The sequence below is a fragment of the Mustelus asterias genome, chromosome 9, assembly GCF_964213995.1.
Source record: "Mustelus asterias chromosome 9, sMusAst1.hap1.1, whole genome shotgun sequence".
Taxonomy (NCBI): Eukaryota; Metazoa; Chordata; class Chondrichthyes; order Carcharhiniformes; family Triakidae; genus Mustelus; species Mustelus asterias.
In genome coordinates, this window is record NC_135809.1 from 30,592,903 (window position 1) to 30,613,619 (window position 20,717).

Sequence of the window (20,717 nt, forward strand, 5' to 3'; positions counted from 1 at the left end):
CCAAAGTCTGCTGGCTGCAAGGGGGCTCTGTATAATTATCCTGAGCAGTCCTGACCTAATTTCTAATGGACATTGGCTTCAGTCATGTGCTGTGGGCCGATGAAGGACCAAATTGACAATATCCCCAGAAGGATGATAGGATATCTGTATGGGAAATAGAAAATGGTACAATGGGGTTGCTGTGCTGAGGTGGAGCAGAATAAAAGGTAAAGTCGCCATAATCCCAGATTACCCTTTGAGGAGAAGAGCTGACTGATGGCAATGTAACCTGAGGATTACCACACCTTATAATTTCATGAATAATAATTGGAGCAGAATAAAGGAGTTTTACAGCATATCTAAGCATGAGATGCCTTCTCTTACGGTTTTTAAAAGTAAATGTATTAGATTTTCAAATTTGGGGTTCAGATTGTGAGCTCAAAAATGTGAAATATAAATGCATAAATTACTGTTAAGCAATCTTGAGATTTAAGAACATACCTATTGGACAATCAATTCATTAAATGCTACTTGCTCTTCCCAGAAAACCTTTTAACCTCCAGAAGGTACATAACTTTTTTTTTGTCCCCCACAGTGGGAGACTTTGACAAGATCTGGCGTGAGCATTGTGAAGATGAAGAGACTTTGAGTGAATATGCAGTTGCAATGAAGAACTTGGCAGATAATCATTGGGCCAAAAGCTGTGAGGGTGAAGGACGCATTGAGTGGTGTCGCAGGTATGGATTTAAAATAAAAACTTGCATTATCTGTTTTCTTAGTGCTGATAAAATTGGATAAGTTCCATGCCAGTATTTTCGCAAAGCAAAATGCATTTTACATTGTTCCTCGTTCAGTGAAGAGCTTCAAAAGGACATGGACAAATTGGTGGAATGGGAGGATAAGTGGCAGATAAAGTTCAATGCTGAGAAATGTGAAGTGATTCATTTTGGTAGGAAGAACATGGCGAGACAATATTCAAGAAAGGATACAACACTGAAGAGGGTGAAGGAGCAAAGGGACCTGGGTGAACATGTACACAAGTCATTAAAAGTGGCAAGACAGGTGGAGAGCATGGTTAAGAAAGCATACAACTTCCTAGGCTTTCATACAGTATCCTAGGCTTTATTAATAGGGGTTACAGTACAAGAATAAAGAGGTTATTTTGAACTTGTATAAGACACTAGTTTGACCTCAGCTAGAGTATTGTATCTAGTTCTGGGTGCTACACATTCGGAAAGATCGGAAGGCATTGGAGAGGGTGCAGAAAAGATTCATGAGAATAGTCTTGGGGATGAGGAACATCAGTTATGAAGATAGGTTGGGGAAGTTGGGACTGTTTTCTTTGGGGAAAATAAGTCTGGGAGATTTGATGGAGATATTCAAAATCATGAGGGATCGGGACAGAGTGGATGGGGAGAAAGTATTCCCATTCATAAAAGGATTGAGAATGAAAGGGCGCAGATTTAAAATAATTATTACAAGAAACAATGGCAAAGTGAGAAAAACTTTTTCACGCAGAGAGTGGTTAAGGACTGGAATGCACCACCTGAGTGTGTGATGAAGGCAGGTTTAATCGAGGCATTTGAAAGCATGTTAGACTGTTATCTGAAAAAGAAGAACTTTCAGAGTTGTGGGTAGAAGGTGGGGGATTGGCACTCGATGTGTTACTCATTCGAAAAGCTGGTGCAGACATGACAAAACAAATGGCTGCCTTTTGCACTGTAGAAATTCTGAGATTTAGCTTGGCATGCAAATATAAAAGTGTTACGCTGTGAGGAAAAGTATTAGAACAACTGACCCTTTGCTATCTTTGTCAAAACTGTATAAGATGAGTCCAGTCAATCTGCAAAATTAGAATATACGAGTTCCCTCCCAGTGCACCATTCTGACTTGGAACTATATTGCTATTCCTTCACTGTCGCTGGATCAAAATCCTGGGACTCCCTTTCTATCAGCACTGTGGGTGTACCTACACCACATAGACTGCAGCTCACCAGCACCTTCTTGAGGGAAATTAGGAACGGGCAACAAATGCTGGCCTTGGCAGTGGTGTCCACATCCCATGAAAGAATAAATAGTAAAAAAAAAGTGGAGTTCCTCTGACTTCTAAGGACCTGTACACACATTCGGCATCTTATTTTCTCCTGTGTTCAGCTATGAAATCAAGTAGTAAAATAGGCTCAGTCAGGAGATTAGGAGGAGTAACAAAGGGATGAAATCTGAGAATTTTTAAAGGTATCAATGATTTGGGGAGGAAGATACAAAGCGGTATAAGTTGGTTGTAGGTGCTCCGACTAAAGGGAGGGTGGGGTTATGTAGCTCCCCTTCTAGAGAAATATATTTTGGGGAACTCGGTAGGCAATCCTTTAGAAAGGCACAAGAGTTTCTTTTAAAGCTGTAGAGGTCTTGAAGAAAACTTTCCTGTACTTAACAGCAAGAAAATCCACTTGCACTCAAGAAAGTCACCTCTAACTTGATCTATTTTAGAGTGTATTAATTGCAAACAAACTTCTTTTTGTGATGCATGAAAGAGACAGTTGGCTACTTCTTCCACTGTGTTCCCAAATTCAACACCAGCAGTGGTTTAGATGATTTTTCAAATTTTAATTAATTGTTTGGAAATCTGCAACAGCAGCTTGGGGATCGCACTCTCTTTATTGTACTTCCTATTTTTCACTGATCAGGCACTCGAGCCTTTGTTTGGTCCTCTCCCAAAGTAGCAATTCTACAATCCAGCATCACCAGAGCACCAAGTGATGTTGCTCTGTCTTGGTCTGGTAGTGGAAACAAATTGTTGATGTATATGTTAAGAGCTATGTTTGAGGAGTGATAGTTGATGGCAATAATCACTTTTGCAGATAGATTCTGGGCAATTGTGTAGGTCATCTGTGAAGGAGGTATTTCCATTTTATAAATGTGTGGAGTAACAAGAGGGACTTGCAATGCAGCTTGAACAAAAGAAAAACTAAGAATCCTGAGATTGTTCATCGGTGCACCACACCCATTCTCCCTCTCCTGTCGAGGGCTTTGGACAATTCCTGAACTTTGCCATTATTGATTGTGGTTTGCTATATTCTGACTTCAAGCAGTTATTTTAATTGGTTGAATGTCATACTGGTAGCACTCTGCAGTAGAACTGTCCCTTCTGAAGTTGAGTGGAAATGCTTTTCAAAAATAATGAAGCTGATGCATTGTGCTGAAGCTTATTATCATAAACTTAGGTCATACTTCTGTTACTGTCATAGCACCATCGTGCAAAAAATGAATTTCCTGGTGTTATTCTCTCTCCAAATTATCCTAGGAAATTCATGTGACGTTAGTGTACCTTTAAGAAAGTTTTTAATTAAAATTATGATTTCTGCAGCTCATAGCTTGTGATGTCATTGTTGCTGACTTGAATGGAAATATCCTTTTATTGCTACATAAGCAGCTTAAATGGGGTTGCTTGTGTTTACTCTGGGATTAGTTTTATGGTCCTGCATTGTTAGGAGGACAGTCATGTGTTTTTGGACAGTTTTTTTTCATTTTCAGTTTGGAGCTGCAGATTTTAGTTTCAGAAGGGACAGCAAGCTAAAAAGAAGTGTATTCCCTCTCTCCCTGTTGTTTTGAAAATTTGGTTGGTTGGTGTTGAGTTTTAGAAGGGTGAAAATCTGCTGTTGTTGGGGGCTGGACCAGAGTCTGGTGTTTTGGAAAGCTGTCTTGTCTTCAAACTGTTTGGAGTGAATCCAGAGAACTGCAGAGTTCAACCAAAGGACTCAATTTTCAGTATCATCTGAGCATTAGTCTGAGTTGTGTTAAACCTGTGAAAAGAGTCTTTTGTCTTTGGGATTGGTTTGATTGGAACATTGTAGATATTTTTGTTAAGGGTTGTACATTATCATGATTTTGTAATTGATAAAAGTTCTTGTTAATTTTCTTACTATACATGTTAACTATATTCTTAAATAAACTTTGATAAAAGCTCCCTAGTAGGCCACTTGAATCATACCTGAAGTGAAACATCTCATGCTTATCCTAGCCAAATTCAAGATGCAAAAGTTATGATCCAGGTGAGCTCCATAGAACACTTTGGAGTTTCTGACCTGATCCATAACAATATGTGTTAAAGTGGTGACAGTATTGAGCATGAGAAGGTGTGCCATGTTTGCCAGACAATTTGATTTTATTCTATTTGAGTTATGTGTTGTACTTGTTCAAATTGAATTCCAAACATTCGCCATCAGAGTGTAGTTTTAAACTTATAATTGAAGGGCTGAATTACCAAGGCATAGTTTTATCTCTGGATGAACTGCTGTAATGAATACTGTAGCCAATGGAGAGAAACATAGAAAATAGGAGCAGGAGAAAGCCATTCGGCCCTTTGAACCTGCTCTACCATTCATTATGACCATGGCTGATCATCCAATTCAGTAACCTGATCCCGCCTCTCCTCCCCCTCATCCCCCTCCCCCATATCCTTTGATCCCCTTCACCTCAAGTGCTACATCTGACTGCTTCTTGAAAACATACAATGTTTTGGCCTCAACTATTTTGTGATAGTGAATTCCACAGGCTGACCACTCTCTGAGTGAAGAAATTTCTCCTCATCTCTATCTTAAACAGCCTACCCTGTATCCTCAGACTATAACCCCTGGTTTTGGACACCCCCACCATCAGAACATCCTTCTTGCATCACCCTATCTAGTCCTGTTAAAATTTTATAAGTTTCAAAGAGATCCCCCTCTCTCTTCTGAACTCTAGTAAATACAGTCCTAACCAACTCAATCTCTCCTCATGTGTCAGTCCTGCTATCCCAGGCAACATCAATGCATGTTTCCTGTGACTTGTTTGCCTTACTTCAATATGCAGTCTACTTAAGTTCGCTCCCAGTCAAATATTTCAAATTATTTATCAATTCGAATTGTTCTAAAAATCTTCCATAAGACCAGATGAAATAGGAACCGGGGTTGGCCATTTGGTCCCTCGAGCCTGTTCTGCCATTCAGTAGGATCATGGTTGATCTGACATTCCTTGTGCACTTTCCTGCCCTATCCCTTAACCCTTGATTCTCTTACTGATCAAAAATGTATCTATCTCAGCCTTAAATCTACACAAGGACTCTGCCCCCACAGCTCTCTGTGGCAAGGACTTCTAAAGACTCTCAATTCTGAGAGAAGAAATTCTTCCTCATCTCAGTCTTAAATTTGTGCCCTTTTATTCTGAGACTATGCTCTCTGGTCCTGGACTCTCGCATGAGGGGAAACATCCTCTCAGCATTTATCCTGCCAACCCCCTAAGAATCGTATATTGTTTAATGAGATCGCCTCTCATTCTTCTTAATTCCAATGAGTTTAACCTTTCCTCAAGACAATCACTTCACACTGGGGATCGTCCTAGTAAACCTTTTTAACTGCCTGCAATCAAATAATATATTTCCTTAAATAAGGTGACCAAAACTGCTCACGGTACTCCAGATGTGGTTTCACCAGTACCCTGTCCAGTTGCAGTAAGACTTCCCCACTCTTATACTCCAATCCCCTTGAAATAAGGGCCAATATTCCATTCATCTTCCTGATTACCTACTGCACCTGTGTGCCAGCTTTATGTTTTGTGCACAAATACCACCAAGTTCCTTTGTGTTGCAGGTTTCTGCAGTTTTTTTCCATTTAAATAAGTTGTTTTGTTCTCCCTTCCAAAATGAGCAACTTCACATTTTCCCACATTATACTCCATTTGCCAACTTTTTGCCCACTTAATCAACCTACCAGCATCTCTCTTTAAACTGTTTGTATCCCGCGTACAACTTGCCTTTCCACCTATTTTTGTGTTGTCTGCAAATTTGGCTACAGTACATTCGCTTCCTTCCTCCAAGTCATGAACATATATTGTAAACAGTTGCAGTCCCAGCACTGATTGCTGTGGAACCCCACTGGTTGAAAAAAACCCTTATCCCCATTCACTATTTCCCCCCCCATTAGCCAATTCCCTAACCATGCCAATATACCACCTCCAACACCATGGGCTCTTATCTTATAACAACCTTTCGTGAGGTACCTTGTCGAACGCCTTCCGAAAGTCCAAATACAACACATCTACTGGTTCCCCTCTGATGCCAACTACTTAATTTAAATAATTTTAAAGTGGAAGCAACTAAAGAAGCTACTATAAAAACAGAAAATGCTAGAAATGTTCAGCAGGTCAGTTTCACGTGTCTAATGACTTCTTCTGAAGAGTCATATGGCCTTGAAATGTTAAATCTGTTTCTCTCCAAAGATGGTGCCAGACCTGATGAGCTTTTCCTGTCTTTAATTTCAGATTTCCAGCATTCACAGTATTTTTCTTTGATTAAAGAAACTGCTGACTGGTAGATCTCTAATGACGATAGTCACTGAAACATAAAAGTTCAAAGAAAACTTTTTAAAAAAAGTTTGCCCCCAAATTCCCAGTGACAGAAGCTGTTGATCTAATAATAAGGAATAAAACACAAATTATTGTCCAGGTTTTTGTCCAGCTGTTACGAATGTTAGTTCTTCAAAGTGATTGCTGAGATTGTTGACTCATAGAGCAGATGTGCTACACTCATCTTCCCTCGACATCGAGAGCTTTGAACAATGCTTAAACTTTGCCATAATTGGTTACAGTTTGCTGTATTCTGAATGTGAGCAATTATTCTGATTGCACACTATTATAGCAAATACCCAATAAGCACTAACACAGGAAGTAAAGCGCACAACAATCAAAAAATATTTGTATGTTCTACTTTGTTGTTTTGCCTTTTCATCATGGTCATAGTTATAAATGATATTTCTCTCTTTAAAATACATAGTGTGCTGTTTGTTGACATATTCTGGGAAAGGAATCAATTTCCCAAGAGGGACGCTCCGTTTGCGCAAAGTGGGAAGGAAAATCTTGTCTGAAAATAGAAATTGTAGAAAAATGGAACAGGTTATGCAAGATTTATAAGAAGAAAAGACAAATTGTGACGTTTGGGAATGTATTATAGAATCCCGACAGTGCAGAAAGAGGCCATTTGGCTCATCGCATCTGTACCGACTCTCTGACAGAACATCCCCCCCAGGCCCCATAACCTCTCATATTTACCTCACTAATCCCCCTAACCTACACATTTTGGGACACCAAGGGGCAATTTTGCACAGCCAATCCACCTAAGCTGCACATCTTTGGATTGTGGGAAGAAACTGGAGCACCTGGAGGAAACCCATACAGACACAGGGAGAACCTGCAAACTCCACACAGTCACCCAAGGCTGGAATTTAACCTGGAGCTGTGAGGCAACAGTGCTAACCACTGTGCCACCGTGTACCCCTTATTTAGCATTCTCTAAATTATTTGTTGGTCTTTGAAAATAACTTAATCATTTTGGGTTTCAAAGACTGACTGTTGCACTAGTCCAGGAGAGAATGTGTATCTGCTATTAATTAGATCAAAGAGATATAGTTTAATATATCAGCAGTACTACTGCAATAAATAACATTTACACACATCATAAGTCATATAGGTATATTAATAAAACAGAGTCAACAATGATTCTGGGACTTAATTATGAGATTCTCATAAAATTAAGCTTGTTTCCACAGAAATGCAAATTTTGGAAATCATCAGTTTTATAAAAATGCTGAAATGTATGGATAATTTAAATTTTAAGTTAATGAACTTCATTGCATCCAATTACAGGATTAACATGAATGTAAGCTTCATGCAAAACATAACATTTTCTCACATAATAGTAAATATGTGGTATAAACCTGCAACAAAAATGAACACGATATTTAAGCAATTTATTAGGCAGCTTTGCACTTCATGACTGATTTCTGTAACCTTCATTCCCTTTTATATTTGTGAACATGAATGATTGACTGGAACATCGTGACTGCAGCTTTGCCTTTCTTACAGTGCGATCTATGATACATCAATTTAGGATTGAATAATGTAGCCCTTGAGGTTTCTTTTGGGTGAATGTTGTCATATTCAGAGCTTAGAATTTTAGACCTTCCTTTTCTTGGAGGTTTTAGCTGATGTCATTCACCAGCTGCTTAAAACTAACTCGATATATATAACAATACTGATCGTACCTAGTAAATTGGAAGAGGTAGCCTCAAAGACCTCATCTTAATGTTTTGTTTATGAATGTTTTGTTCCATCAAATTGATATCTTGGGATTTTATTCTAGACCGTCTTCTGGGGGTGAAAAATGAAGTTGTCAAGGACCTGAAGCTTGTGACTACCTTGAATAATTTGGATTTAAGTTATCATTGTTTTTTTAATTCCCTCAATGTGAACATTTTGAATGCATCAAAGCGATGGCCACTTTCTAAGGAAGGAGGGCAATATAGGCAGATGGTGTGTTGGATGTCTCCTCCCACAAGCCGGATTGTTTAAAAGAAATCCTGTATTTCCTTCTTAATATGGGATACTTTGACCAATTATAATGCAATTTCTAAGAATGAACTGTCAAATCTCCATGGCTGACTCAGTTCTGTGCCATACATTTGGTTGATAACTGGGTTTTTGGAGAAACTTCTCTATAATAATTGCATATAACACAAACACGAATTCAGTTTTCATGGGTGTAGAGAGAGATTTGTTTTGTGGGTTGGGGGGGAAATGATGCAAAATATTTGAAGAATATTTAATGCATTAGGCAAATACCAATCAGCCATTTGGTCTCCTATTATTCAGCACCACAAATAACCAAAGGGAAAAAGTATAATATTTTCACAATGTGCTTGTAAAGAGATGAATTTATTCATATTTTGGAATCAACTTCTGCACGTTTGTAAAATTCATGAGATGTTTAAACAATTTTAAACTCTTGGAAATTAGAATGCTGACATTTTGGATTCATAGTAAATTCAGTTTGATATGGAATGTCAAAGGATTGAAAACATCACTCAGAGTCATAGAGGTTGACAGCATGGAAACAGGCCCTTCAGCCTAACTTGTCCATGCCGCCCTTTTTTAAAAACCCCTAAACTAATCCCAATTAGCAGCATTTGGCCCATATCCCTCTATACCCATCGTACCCATGTAACTAAATGCTTTTTAAAAGACAAAATTGTACCTGCCTCCACTACTACCTCTGGCAGCTTGTTCCAGACACTCACCACCCTCTGTGTGGAAAAATTGCCCCTCTGGACACTTTTGTATCTCTCCCCTCTCACCTTAAACTTATGCCCTCTAGTTTTAGACTCCCCTACCTTTGGGAAAAGATATTGACTATCTAGCTGATCTGTGCCCCTAATTATTTTATAGACTTCTATAAGATCACCCCTCAGTCTCCTACGCTTCAGAAAAAAAAGTCCCAGTCTATCTAGCCTCTCCTTATAACTCAATCGTCAAGTCCCGGTAGCATCCTAGTAAATCTTTTCTGCACTCTTTCTAGTTTAATAATATCCTTTCTATAATAGGGTGACCAGAATTGCACACAGTATTCCAAGTGTGGCCTTACCAATGTCTTGTACAAGTTCAACAAGACATTCCAACTCCTGTATTCAGTGTTCTGACCGATGAAACCAAGCATGCCGAATGCCGCCTTCACCACTCTGTCCACCTGTGACTCCACTTTTAAGGAGCTATGAATCTGTACCCACAGATCTCTTTGTTCTGTAACTCTCCCCAACGCCCTACCATTAACTGAGTAAGTCCTGCCCTGGTTCAATCTACCAAAATGCATCACCTCGCATTTGTCTAAATTAAACTCCATCTGCTATTCGTCAGCCCACTGGCCCAATTGATCAAGTTCCCGTTGCAATTGGAGATAACTTTCTTCACTGTCCACTATGCCACCAATCTTAGTGTCATCTGCAAACTTACGAACCATGGCCTCCTATATTCTCATCCAAATCATTAATATAAATGACAAAGAACAGTGGACCTATCACTGACCCCTAAGGCACACCGCTGGTCACAGGCCTCCAGTTTGAAAAACAATTCTCTACAACCACCCTCTGGTTTCTGTCAAGAAGCCAATTTTGTATCCATTTAGATATCTCACCCTGGATCCTGTGAGATTTAACCTTGTGCAACAAGCTACCATGCGGTACCTTGTCAAAGGCCTTGCTAAAGTCCATGTAGACAACATCAACTGCACTGCCCTCATCTACCTTCTTGGTTTCCCCTTCAAAAAACTCAAATCAAATTTGTTGAGACATGATTTTCCACTCACAAAGCCATGCTGACTGTCCCTAATCATTACTTGCGTCTCTAAATGCCTGTAGATCCTGTCTATCAAAATACCTTCCAACAGATGTGAGGCTCACTGGCCTGTCGTTCCCAGGCTTTTCCCTGCAGCCCTTTTTAAACAAAGGCACAACATTTGCCACTCTCCAATCTTCCGGTGCCTCACCCGTGACAATCGATGATTCAAATATCTCGGCTAGGGGACCCGCAATTTCCTCCCTAGCCTCCCACAATGTCCTGGGATACACTTCATCAGGTCCTGGGGATTTATCTACCTTGATGCGCTTCAAGACTTCCAGCACCTCCTTCTCTGTAATATGTACACTCCTCAAGACATCACTATTTATTTCCCCAAGTTCCCTAACATCCATGCTTTTCTCAACAGTAAATACTGATGAGAAATTCATTTAGGATCTCACCCATCTCTTGTGGATCTGCACATAGATGACCTTGTTGATCCTTAAGAGGCTCTACTCTCTCCCTTGTTACTCTTTTGCCCTTTGTGTTTGTAGAAGCTCTTTGGATTCTCCTTTGCCTTATCTGCCAAAACAATCTCGTGTCCCCTTTTTGCCCTCCTGATTTCTCTCTCAACTCTACTCCTACACTCCCTATACTCTTCAAGGGATTCACTTGATCCCAGCTGCCTATGCATGTCATGTGCCTCTTTCTTCTTCTTGACCAGGGTCTCAATATCCCGAGTCATCCAGGGTTCCCTACTTCTGCCAGCCTTGCCCTTCACCCTCAGAGGAATGTGTTTACCCTGAACCCTGGTTAACACACTTTTGAAAGCGTGCCACTTACCAGATGTCCCTTTGCCTTCCCACAGACTCCCCCAATTAACTTTTGAAAGTTCCTGCCTGATACCATCAAAATTGGCCTTGCCCCAATTTAGAATTTTAACTTTTGTGCCAGACCTATCATTCTCCACAGCTATCTTAAAACCAATAGAATTATGGTCACTTTTCCCAAAGTGATCCCTCACTCACACTTCTGTCACCTGCCCTTCCTTATTTCCCAAGAGGAAGTCAAGTTTTGCCCCCTCTCTAGTCAGGCCATCCACATACTGAATGAGAAATTCCTCCTGAATACACTCAACAAATTTCTCTCCATCCAGCCCTCTAATACTATGGCTGTCCCAGTCAATGTTGGGAAAGTTAAAATCTCCGACTATTACCACCCTATTTTTCTTGGAGTTATCTGTAATCTCCTTACATATTTGCTCCTCAATTTCCTGCCGACTATTTGGGGGCCTATAGTACAACCCTAAAGAGGAAAATAAACAGTTTAGCACTACAGTACACTAATTTTTAATGGAAGGACAAGTTGGGTGGGTCTTACGCCGTAGTCGGTCTTGCAGTAACTGACAATTCTTCATTCTTTCTCCCTTCATACTTATAAAAAGTTATAATCTCACCTCTTCATGAACAAGCTGGTGTTTTTTCTCCCTATTTTCCCTATATTTTTGGTGTCTCATTTGTCCTGATGCACAGTAACAAAAAAAATATTTTACAGGGAAGATCAGTAATCAGTATCAGCAAGTCTCCATTGCATTTCCACTTATGCAAATCTATATCATGAAGAGGGTGAGAAATTTAATTATAGCTATCACTTCTCTATTTCCTTCTTTTGGAATTCCAGCATGCTGCATTTTAATATAATATCTCTGTTGATGGGTTCATTACAAAATTTCCCCCAAGTTTGGTTATTGCAGCTGTTGACTGTCTTGTTTGCATGTACTGGGGAATTGCAATAATGAATCCTTTTAGACCTTACTAGAAAATGATTGTTGACTGAATTTTTGTTACAAAAGTTGAGAGGCCTTTTGTTTGGTTGTTTTGTATACGTTTGTTCTGCCCTTTCTGATACAATGGGACTTCCTATGTTGGCAGCTACTTAAAAGTCTGTTTCAGTTCACAAACACATTTATAAAAAAAAATAGAATTACAACTTTTGCCCCTTTCCTGTTTAGGTTCCCCCATTACCGTCACCTGCCACCACATGATCTCCTCTAGCTGGGAGTGAGCGACGGTCTAGATCCTGGATGTCTCTGTTGCTGCTGTCAATTGCTGCTTTTTGATTAGCCGGCAGGAGATGCGCTTCTACTGGGTGGGACTGGTGCTGCTAGTTTTCCCTTTCGCCCTCCGATGGAGCACCTTACTGCTGCACAACACTTCATGTGGTGAACTGGACAAAAACTGGTGAAGCTCTCGGTGAGGACAAGTGAGTTTGAATGTCCTTCAAAACTGGAATTTGAGAGCTTGTGACAAACACTGTGGTTAGTAGTCCAGTGCTCCTGTTGCTAAAACTGCCAGACAACTTGAAAACTGACAAACTTGAAAGCATTATTTTTTTAAATAAGCAAGTGCAGCAAGAAAATGACCTGTTAACAGAAAATTAAGACAAAGCAACATATTTGGACTTTTGCCGGTAGTACACAAGTTTAAAAAATAAAAACCAAAAATAATGTTGGAAAACATCAGAAGTGAAAATGACAAAATGCAGTTATGCTTAATCATGGCAACAGTTGCTTTGGTTTCTTGTGGTATCACTTCTAATTAAAATCTAAAATAAAACCAGTCTGTCTTTAATGTAAAATGCTCCTCCTCTAGTGATGGAAAATACTGTTGAAATATATAATGTTAATCTTCAGTCCAATAACGAAGACAACCAGAGTCATCTATATCAGCCAGTGTACTGATGCAGTTGAATCTTGACATGCAACTGTTTTATCATGAAATTGTTTTTAAATCAGAATTGCTGAAAATGACTGTCAATTATCTCTATCTTGTTACCACTGTCATGACCAAACAATTGGGCAAGTTTTTAAGGATATATATTCTGTACAATGAGAATGAACTAAATGTGATTTGATACCATGATATTGTAAGATGTCAGTAGGTCCTTGTCGTATCTCTGTCTTTTGGTATTACAGAACTTGAGCACTGCTGAGACGAGAAACGTTTTGCCAAAGCTTTTTGTCTTGCACTCACTCAGCAGAAATACCAAATTTCAAACTATCACATTTTTTTGAATATACGTTGCTTTGATTATTAGACAGGAAACAAAGAGCCAGATGTAATATTTCCAAGTTTGCTGATGACACATCTAGGTGGGAATTTGAGTGGTGAGGAGGATGTAAAGAGGCTTCAGGACAATTTAGACAGGTTGAGTGAGTGGGTCAATACATGACTGATGCAGTATGACGTTTATCAGTGTGAAGTTATCCACTTTGGCAGGAAAAAGTATTATTTAAATGGTGATAGATTGGGAAATGTTGATGGACCTGAGTGTCCTTGTACACTAGTCACTGCAAGCAAGTGCAGAAAATGCTGGAAAATCTCAGATGTGACAGCATATGTGGAGAAAGAATAGAGCCAATGATTGATTTCTGGATGACCGTTCGTCAGATTCGCAGTTCTGAGGGATGCACCAAGGGTTCATGAGACTGATTCTCGGATGGAAGGATTGTCATATGAGGACAGATTGGGTCGACCTGGCCTGTAGTGGCTGGAGTTTACAAGAATGAGTGGGGATTTCATTGAAATGTATCAAGTTCTGACAGGGCTAGACTGGCTGGATGCAGGGATGATGTTTCCTCTGGCTTGGGGGTTTGGGTTTCTAGAACAAGGGGTCACAGTCTCAGGATACGGGGACACCATTAAGGACTGAGATGAAGAGACTTATTCAAAGTGGCGAACATGTGGAATACTCTACAGAAGGCCAAGTCACTGAATATATTTAAGAAGGAAATCAATTTAAAGTTTATTTATTAGTCACAAGTAAGGCTTACATTAACATTGCAATGAAGTTACTGTGAAATTCCCCTCGTTGCCACAGTCCGGTGCCTGTTCGGGTCAATGCACCTAACCAATTTCTAAACACTAAGGGCATGAAGGGGTATGGGGAGAGAGAAGGAGTATGGCATTGGGATAGAGGATCAGCTATAATCCTATTGAATGGTGGAGCAGGCACAAAGGGCTGAATGATCAACTTTTTTCTATGTTTATAGCAAGCTTAAATGAGCCATGTTCCTAGCTCAACTAATTATCTTATATTTATTCTTAGTGTAGCTGTTAGCATACTCAGGATTGTTCAGCAAGTACTGCTCAGTCATGGAATCACAGCTAACAATATACATTTTTTGAGCTTTGCAAGCATTGTCTAGTTGAATACAGTCTCTGCTTATTTCGAATAGCCAGAGAAACATGTTTGATTTCATCATCTAACCTTTGGGATGTATGGCCTACGTAACGGGCATTGGAATGACACTGAAATTCATACACATTTGTTTGGTAAGCAGAATGTTCTTTTGACTGACTAACACTATCCTGCTAGTGGAAAATACCATTCATGTAGCCACTGCTTTGTAGCAATGTAAAACACGTTTGGGTAGTACGAGCTAGAAATAGCATGCATTCATCCGCAGGGACCCGTTCTCTGCAAACAAAAGGGATACGTTTAATGCTCGTGCGTTTTTGATTAATCCAAATGCTTGGGGAGCTGTAGTTCCCCGGTTCTTTGTGCATGGCAATGTCTTTGCCAATCAGAGTTGGCTTGCCAACTAGTTTGTGCCCTTTCCTCCTGGAGCATATTTGTTGTGGTTGAAATTTGGCATTCTTGCACCTATGCAGAAAAATGCAAGACTATAACATGCCTCTGCCTCTCTCTCTCTTCAGCAATTTAAATTTCCTCAGAACTCTTAATCATCCAGTCCAATGTTTAGTTTAAAAAGCAGTTGCGCCCTGAGCCAATCAACATGGAATCACTGTCCAACCTAAGTGGAATAATTCATTCGAATTGAAGCATTCTTTTCAGCGTACTCAAAGATGTAGTTGAACTTGAGGAATGCACTATTACTTTATTAAAAACAGTTAATGGAACGCAACTGATATTGTCAAAGTTAACAATTGAAACTTATTATAGTTACATGGAGGTTCTTAACTGACAGTCCAAATTGTTAACAGGCACAATTGTTGATGAGTTAATAATTTTAGACAGATTGGATTTGTGACACTGACTGCTCATGTTCCTCAGGGATGATGTCATCCTAAACTTGATGACAGAATCAAGTAAACACTTGCTGATTGTCCCTTTTGTCTTCAAATTTTCAGGGAGACCTGATTCAGCTCCAATTCCAGTATTAATGTTTGGGTTTTTACAAGTGTTCAAGAGTGTGGTTGGCCTCCAGGATCAATTATATTGTGACATATAACATAACAAAAACCTTGTATAGTATTTTTAACTTAATGAAACATCCTAAGGTGTTTCACAGAAGCATTATAAAACAAAATATGACATCAAGCCACGTAAGATACTAGTCAATTGAGCAAAAGCTTGGTCAAATAGGTAGGTTTTAAGAAATGCCATAAAGGAGCAAGTGAGGTAGAAGTGCAGGGAGGAAATTCCAGAGTTTGGGGCCGAAGCAACTGAAGGCGCCACCATTGCTGGAACAGTTATAATTTGGGAATGCACAAGAGGCCAGAATTAAAGAGCACAGACATCACAAGAGTTGTAGGTTAGAAGGTTCACACAGATAGGGAGGCGTAAGGCTATGGCGGGATTTGAAAACCAGGATGAGAATTTTAAAATCAAGATGTTGCTTGATCAGTAGCCTGTTTTGTACTGGGCTACTGAACCGTAGGCTGCAGTCGGAACCAAAGAATATAAATACTCATGGATTGCTGTAACTCGACAGGAATGTTTATTTTGTAGCTGTGCACTCTAGGCTTAATACAAGACTGGGCCTAACTGACACACAACTGATGACATCACTTGTGCTCACATGACTCACCTCTTAAAAAGGACACTGCCCCACGTAACACACACCAATTATAATACATAACAGCCTCTCTGCCTTTACTTTGAAATTTCCTCCAAGCAAGCACCCCCAGTATTTACATAGTTCCAAAAACAACAGGTATGTACGAGCGGCAAACTATTTACATAGACAAGAGACATAGTTTCCATTAGATACAAATACGATGCACATTTAATAGAGTCCATTCAGTAGGTGCCTGTTTTGCACGGGCTATCTTCTTTATCTGGTACAGGATTGTTCTCCACCTTAGGAACACTGGGAACTTTGGGTGAAGAGGATTCGTCCCTAGGGCACGTACAGATAGTCTCTTCCACAGAGAGCGGTATCAATGACTATGGTGATTTGCTCCGGGGACGGAGTGCTGACTTCAGGTAGTAATGCAGAGGCTGAGGACCTGTGGTGAAAAGTGGTTCCAACACTTTGGGTTGGCAGCTAACAGCTGGTCAGCATGCCTTCACCACACGATCTTGTCCCTGGTCTGGCTGTGTAGGATATGGGACCTGTCTGGGCCAGTACTGTGGCAGGTAACCACTTGTCAGTTGTGTTGTAACTCTGGGCCAGTACTTGCTCTCCTTGATGAACAGAGTGCTCCTTGGAGTTTGTTTCCCTTCTGGATATCTGGGCTAATTGGTTCTTGACAATCTCATGAGTTTCTTCAGGTAGCAAGGGTCAAACATGGTTCGTAGCTTCCTTTTTATCAGCATGTATGCTGGTGATTCCTGGGTAATGACATGAGGTGTGTTTCAGGACATAGCCAGGAAGCTATTGATGCACGAAACTAGTGATCCCTTTGAAGCTTTCATTGAGTGTTTCAACGCTTGCACAAGTCATTCCACAAGACCTTTGGCCGAAGGATGATGAGGTGCTGATTTTCATTCCTTTCCATGTAGTCCATAAATCCTGCGCAAGGAACTGAGGACTACATCGCTGATAATCTTCTCAGGGTTACCAAACCCCTCAAACATTTCATCTAATTTCTCGATGACCAAGTCAGTTGAAGTGGACTTAATTACTGCCACCTCCGGCCACTTTGGGCATCAACCACTGCCAGTAGTATTTGACCCTCAAAGGGACTGGCAAAATCAGTGTGGACATGTTGACATCTTGGGCCATTCCCAGGGGTGTAACGGCGACAAAGGCAGTGTGTTCCTGATTTTGGCGCAAGCTTGGCACAAACTGGCCTTTTCCTCAATCTGAGCATCCAAACTCAGCCACCAAAAATAACTCTTGGCAAGCTCCTTCATCCTCGTCATCCCTGCATGGCCCGAGTGCAATTGCTTCAGCGCCTTGTATCTTGGGTTTAGAGGAATGAGCACCTGTATTCCCCATGGTGAGCAGCGTTCTGATCTGACAATTCCCACCGCCGGGACGTATATGGCTTCAATTCTGGAAGATCAGGTCCATCACCTGGCTCAGAACAGGGTCATTCCTGCTATAATTCTTCACTTGGGATGCCATTACGTTTTCAGATTGGGAATCGAGAATCTTCAACTCAGTGCTCGAAGGAATGGGCAGCCTGGACATTGCATGTCGCTCCCTGTTGCTCTGCCTGTATTGTATCATACGAGTCTGCAGAGAGAAGTAGGGCTCATCTTTGGAGCCGACTGGCCACTTTTGAGGAAATCTTGGAGAATGGATCAAAGATGGACATGAGTGGATGATGATCCGTTAGCAACACCAAAGTGGTGGCCATATAAGCAGTGGTAAAATTTCTTCACATTGAAAATTACGCTGAGGGTTTTGTCCTCTAGTTGTTTATATCTTATCTCCGCATTGTTAGCGCAAAGTGGATAATCAGCCTCTCTTGTCCATTGGGTAGGGCGTGTGACAGCACTGCACCAATCTGTAGGGTGAAGCATCACATGCAAATTGCAAGGGCCACTTAGGGTTGAAGTGAACCAAGACATCCAATCTCTGAGGTACCTGCCTGTTTGACAATGAGATATGCTTGCTCACAGTCCTGGTTCCCATTCCAAGATTGACCTTTACATTAAAAAATTGTGTAATGGCTTCAAAAGGGTCACCAAATTTGCCATAATAATTCACAAGACCCAGGAAAGACCTTAATTGGGACACATTAGTGGGCCAAGGAGCCTTATGATTGCTTCCATTTTGTTCAGTGCCTTGTGAAGCCCCTTACTGTTGATGATGTGCCCAAGCCCCAAGTATTTTATTGAATTCTGAAGGAAGTCACACTTTTCCTGTGATAGTCATAAGCTGTGTGCTTGCAGACATTTTAGGGTCTCCGCAAGACTCTTCAAGTGCTGCTCCTCTTTGGACCAGATGATCGAAATATTATTGAGGTAGCATTGTACCTCTGAGTCCACTTAGGATTTGATCCATAGACCTCTGAAATAATGCTGGGGCTGACGTGATCCCAAAGGGGGGGGGCGGGGGGGGGGGGCTTTCATAGCGAAACAAACCCTGATGAGCCACTATGGTCGGAGGTGTTGGAATTCAGCAGCCACTCCCAACTGCAGGTGGGTCTGTGACAGATCCATCTTTGAATTCTTGCCCACCTGCCGTGCCACTGACAGATCTTCAATCAAGGGCAGTGAATATTTATCTGCACGTAAAGCTGGATTAACAGTAAGTTTGAATTCACCGCAGATTCGGATTGATCCGATGTGTTTAAAATGGGTGCAGAGTTGTCCAATCACTTGTCATTGGTTTAAGTACGTTGGTGTCCACCAGCCTCATCAGCTGGTTTTCTACTTTTGGGCAGATGGTGTACGGAACAGCGTGTGCCTTCAGACGTTTGGGTTGACTGTCTCGTTTCAATTTGACTTTAACCTGGACTTCTTTCACTTCTCCAAGGGTGTCTTCGAAAACATTGTGGTACTTATTTGGGATGTCTTGTAGTATAGTTTTTGAGACAATGAATTTGTTCACAGCCGACCAGTTCAATTTAAGTTTCTGTAGCCACGAGTGTCCAAATAAGGCCGGTAATTTGTCAACTTGCAGGCTTAGCGCCATGGCTTGGTTCCGTATATGCACTTTCACCATTACATAACCTTTTAAGGGCACCACCACCTCTTGTGTATGTCCTGCGGGTGATGTTGGAGTGCTTGAGTAGCAGATATCTTGGCTTCTGGTTGTAAATTATTTTGGGAATAAGGAAAACTGCCCCCAGTGTCTACCTCCATTTTAATGAGTTGCCCATCCAATTTAGGCACAACCCAAAATCTGTGCATTTTACCTTGGACTGCCAGGATGTTCAATTTAAATTCCTCATTGGGAGTATTTGATTCACTGGCTGCATCCACATGTTCCTCTTGGCCCTCGGCATGAAATTTCTTTCTCAGGTTTAATTGATTTTTCTTTGACGGAGATTTTTCTGCACTGCTCTTGTTTCCTCCAGCAGGCCCTAGCAATGTGGCCTATTCCCTTACAGTTCTTGCACTAGGCCCCCCTGCACCAACAGTCAGTTTGTGTGTTCAGTTCAGCCACATCTGTGGCACTCCTGCTGCCGCAAGGGTTTCTTTTGTGTGGCCACCATTTTATGTATTGTGGTGCTGGCCCCGAGCAGTACAGCTTCTTTGACTGCTAATCCCCTGGATACAGCAATGTCCAATGCGGTTTTAAAATTTAGATTCTCTCGGTCAGTCGCCTTTGTCAAATGGCCTAATTTTGTAGACCACATACAAGCCTGTTTCTTAAGACATCGTCTAAAACATTTCCAAACTCGCAGTGTTCTGCGAGACGCTTCAGGGTAGCAATGAATTGAACCACAGATTCGCCTTCCAGTCGATTCCTCTTGTGGAATTTGAATCTCTCTGTAATTAGTAAGGGTTTGGGGGGCATTATGGTCCTCCAAAATACCATTGAATTCCTGTTATGTTTTGTCTCCAGCTTGTCCAGCTGGACTAGGCTTCTAAACAAATTAAAGGCTTTACTACACATAATGCTGAGGAACACGGGTATTACCCATTCATCTGCAATTTTATTTGCCATAATATAATATAGTTGAATCTTTCAGTGTAGCCTTCCAAAGGTCCAATGGTGCCAAATTGACCTTCATTTTATTATTTTCTTCTAATTTGGGTGCCCAAACAGATCCTTTTTACATTCAAAGCCCTTTTAAAATCTATCTTTTCTCCTGGAGTTCACCCCGAGCCAAATTCCAGCAGCTTTTCTTGAATTTGTAGCTCTGAATATGGAACTTCCCTCCTTTCTCTGTCTCTGTGCCTTAGACTGCTCCCCTAGCATACATAGCACACGTTGATTTCCACACCGGTCATCTAGACTTCCTCTGTTTCAATTCTTTATTTTCTCAGCTTGGGTTCATTTTTGCTGTACAAGAGCAAAGGAATCTGCTGTCCTTCCCCCCCCCTTTTTCTTTCTTTCTTGGTCTGAAGTTGAGTGTGGTTCCTCTCCTGCTGGCCCAATGTTGGGGTGCACCAGTGAGTAAAATTTTCTAAAAAGTTCTTCTCGCTGGCTGCCGAGAACCTTCCTCATCGTCAGTTACATAGGGATTATCATAGAATCCCTACAGTGCAGAAAGAGGCCATACGGCCAATCAAACCTGCACTGACAACAATCCCACCCAGGCCCTATCCCCTCATAACCCCGCTAATCTCTCTGACACCAAGGGGCAATTGAGCATGGCTAGTCAACCTAAAGCACACATCTTTGGACTGTGGGAGAAAACCGGAGCACTCGGAGGAAATACAGGCAGACATGGGGAGAATGTGCAAACGCCACACAGACAGTTACCAGAGACCAGAATTGAACCAGGTCC

General features: G+C 41.0%; 1 protein-coding gene across 1 annotated transcript in view; it reads left to right on the top strand.

Moving 5' to 3' along the window:
* Nucleotides 1-20,717, top strand: part of samtor (S-adenosylmethionine sensor upstream of mTORC1) — a 117,571-nt gene that overhangs the window by 20,391 nt on the left and 76,463 nt on the right. Inside the window, exon 2 of the mRNA XM_078219893.1 lies at nucleotides 575-716. Within this exon, the coding sequence (XP_078076019.1) occupies nucleotides 575-716 (142 nt within the window). The remainder of the gene's footprint in view (nucleotides 1-574; nucleotides 717-20,717) is intronic.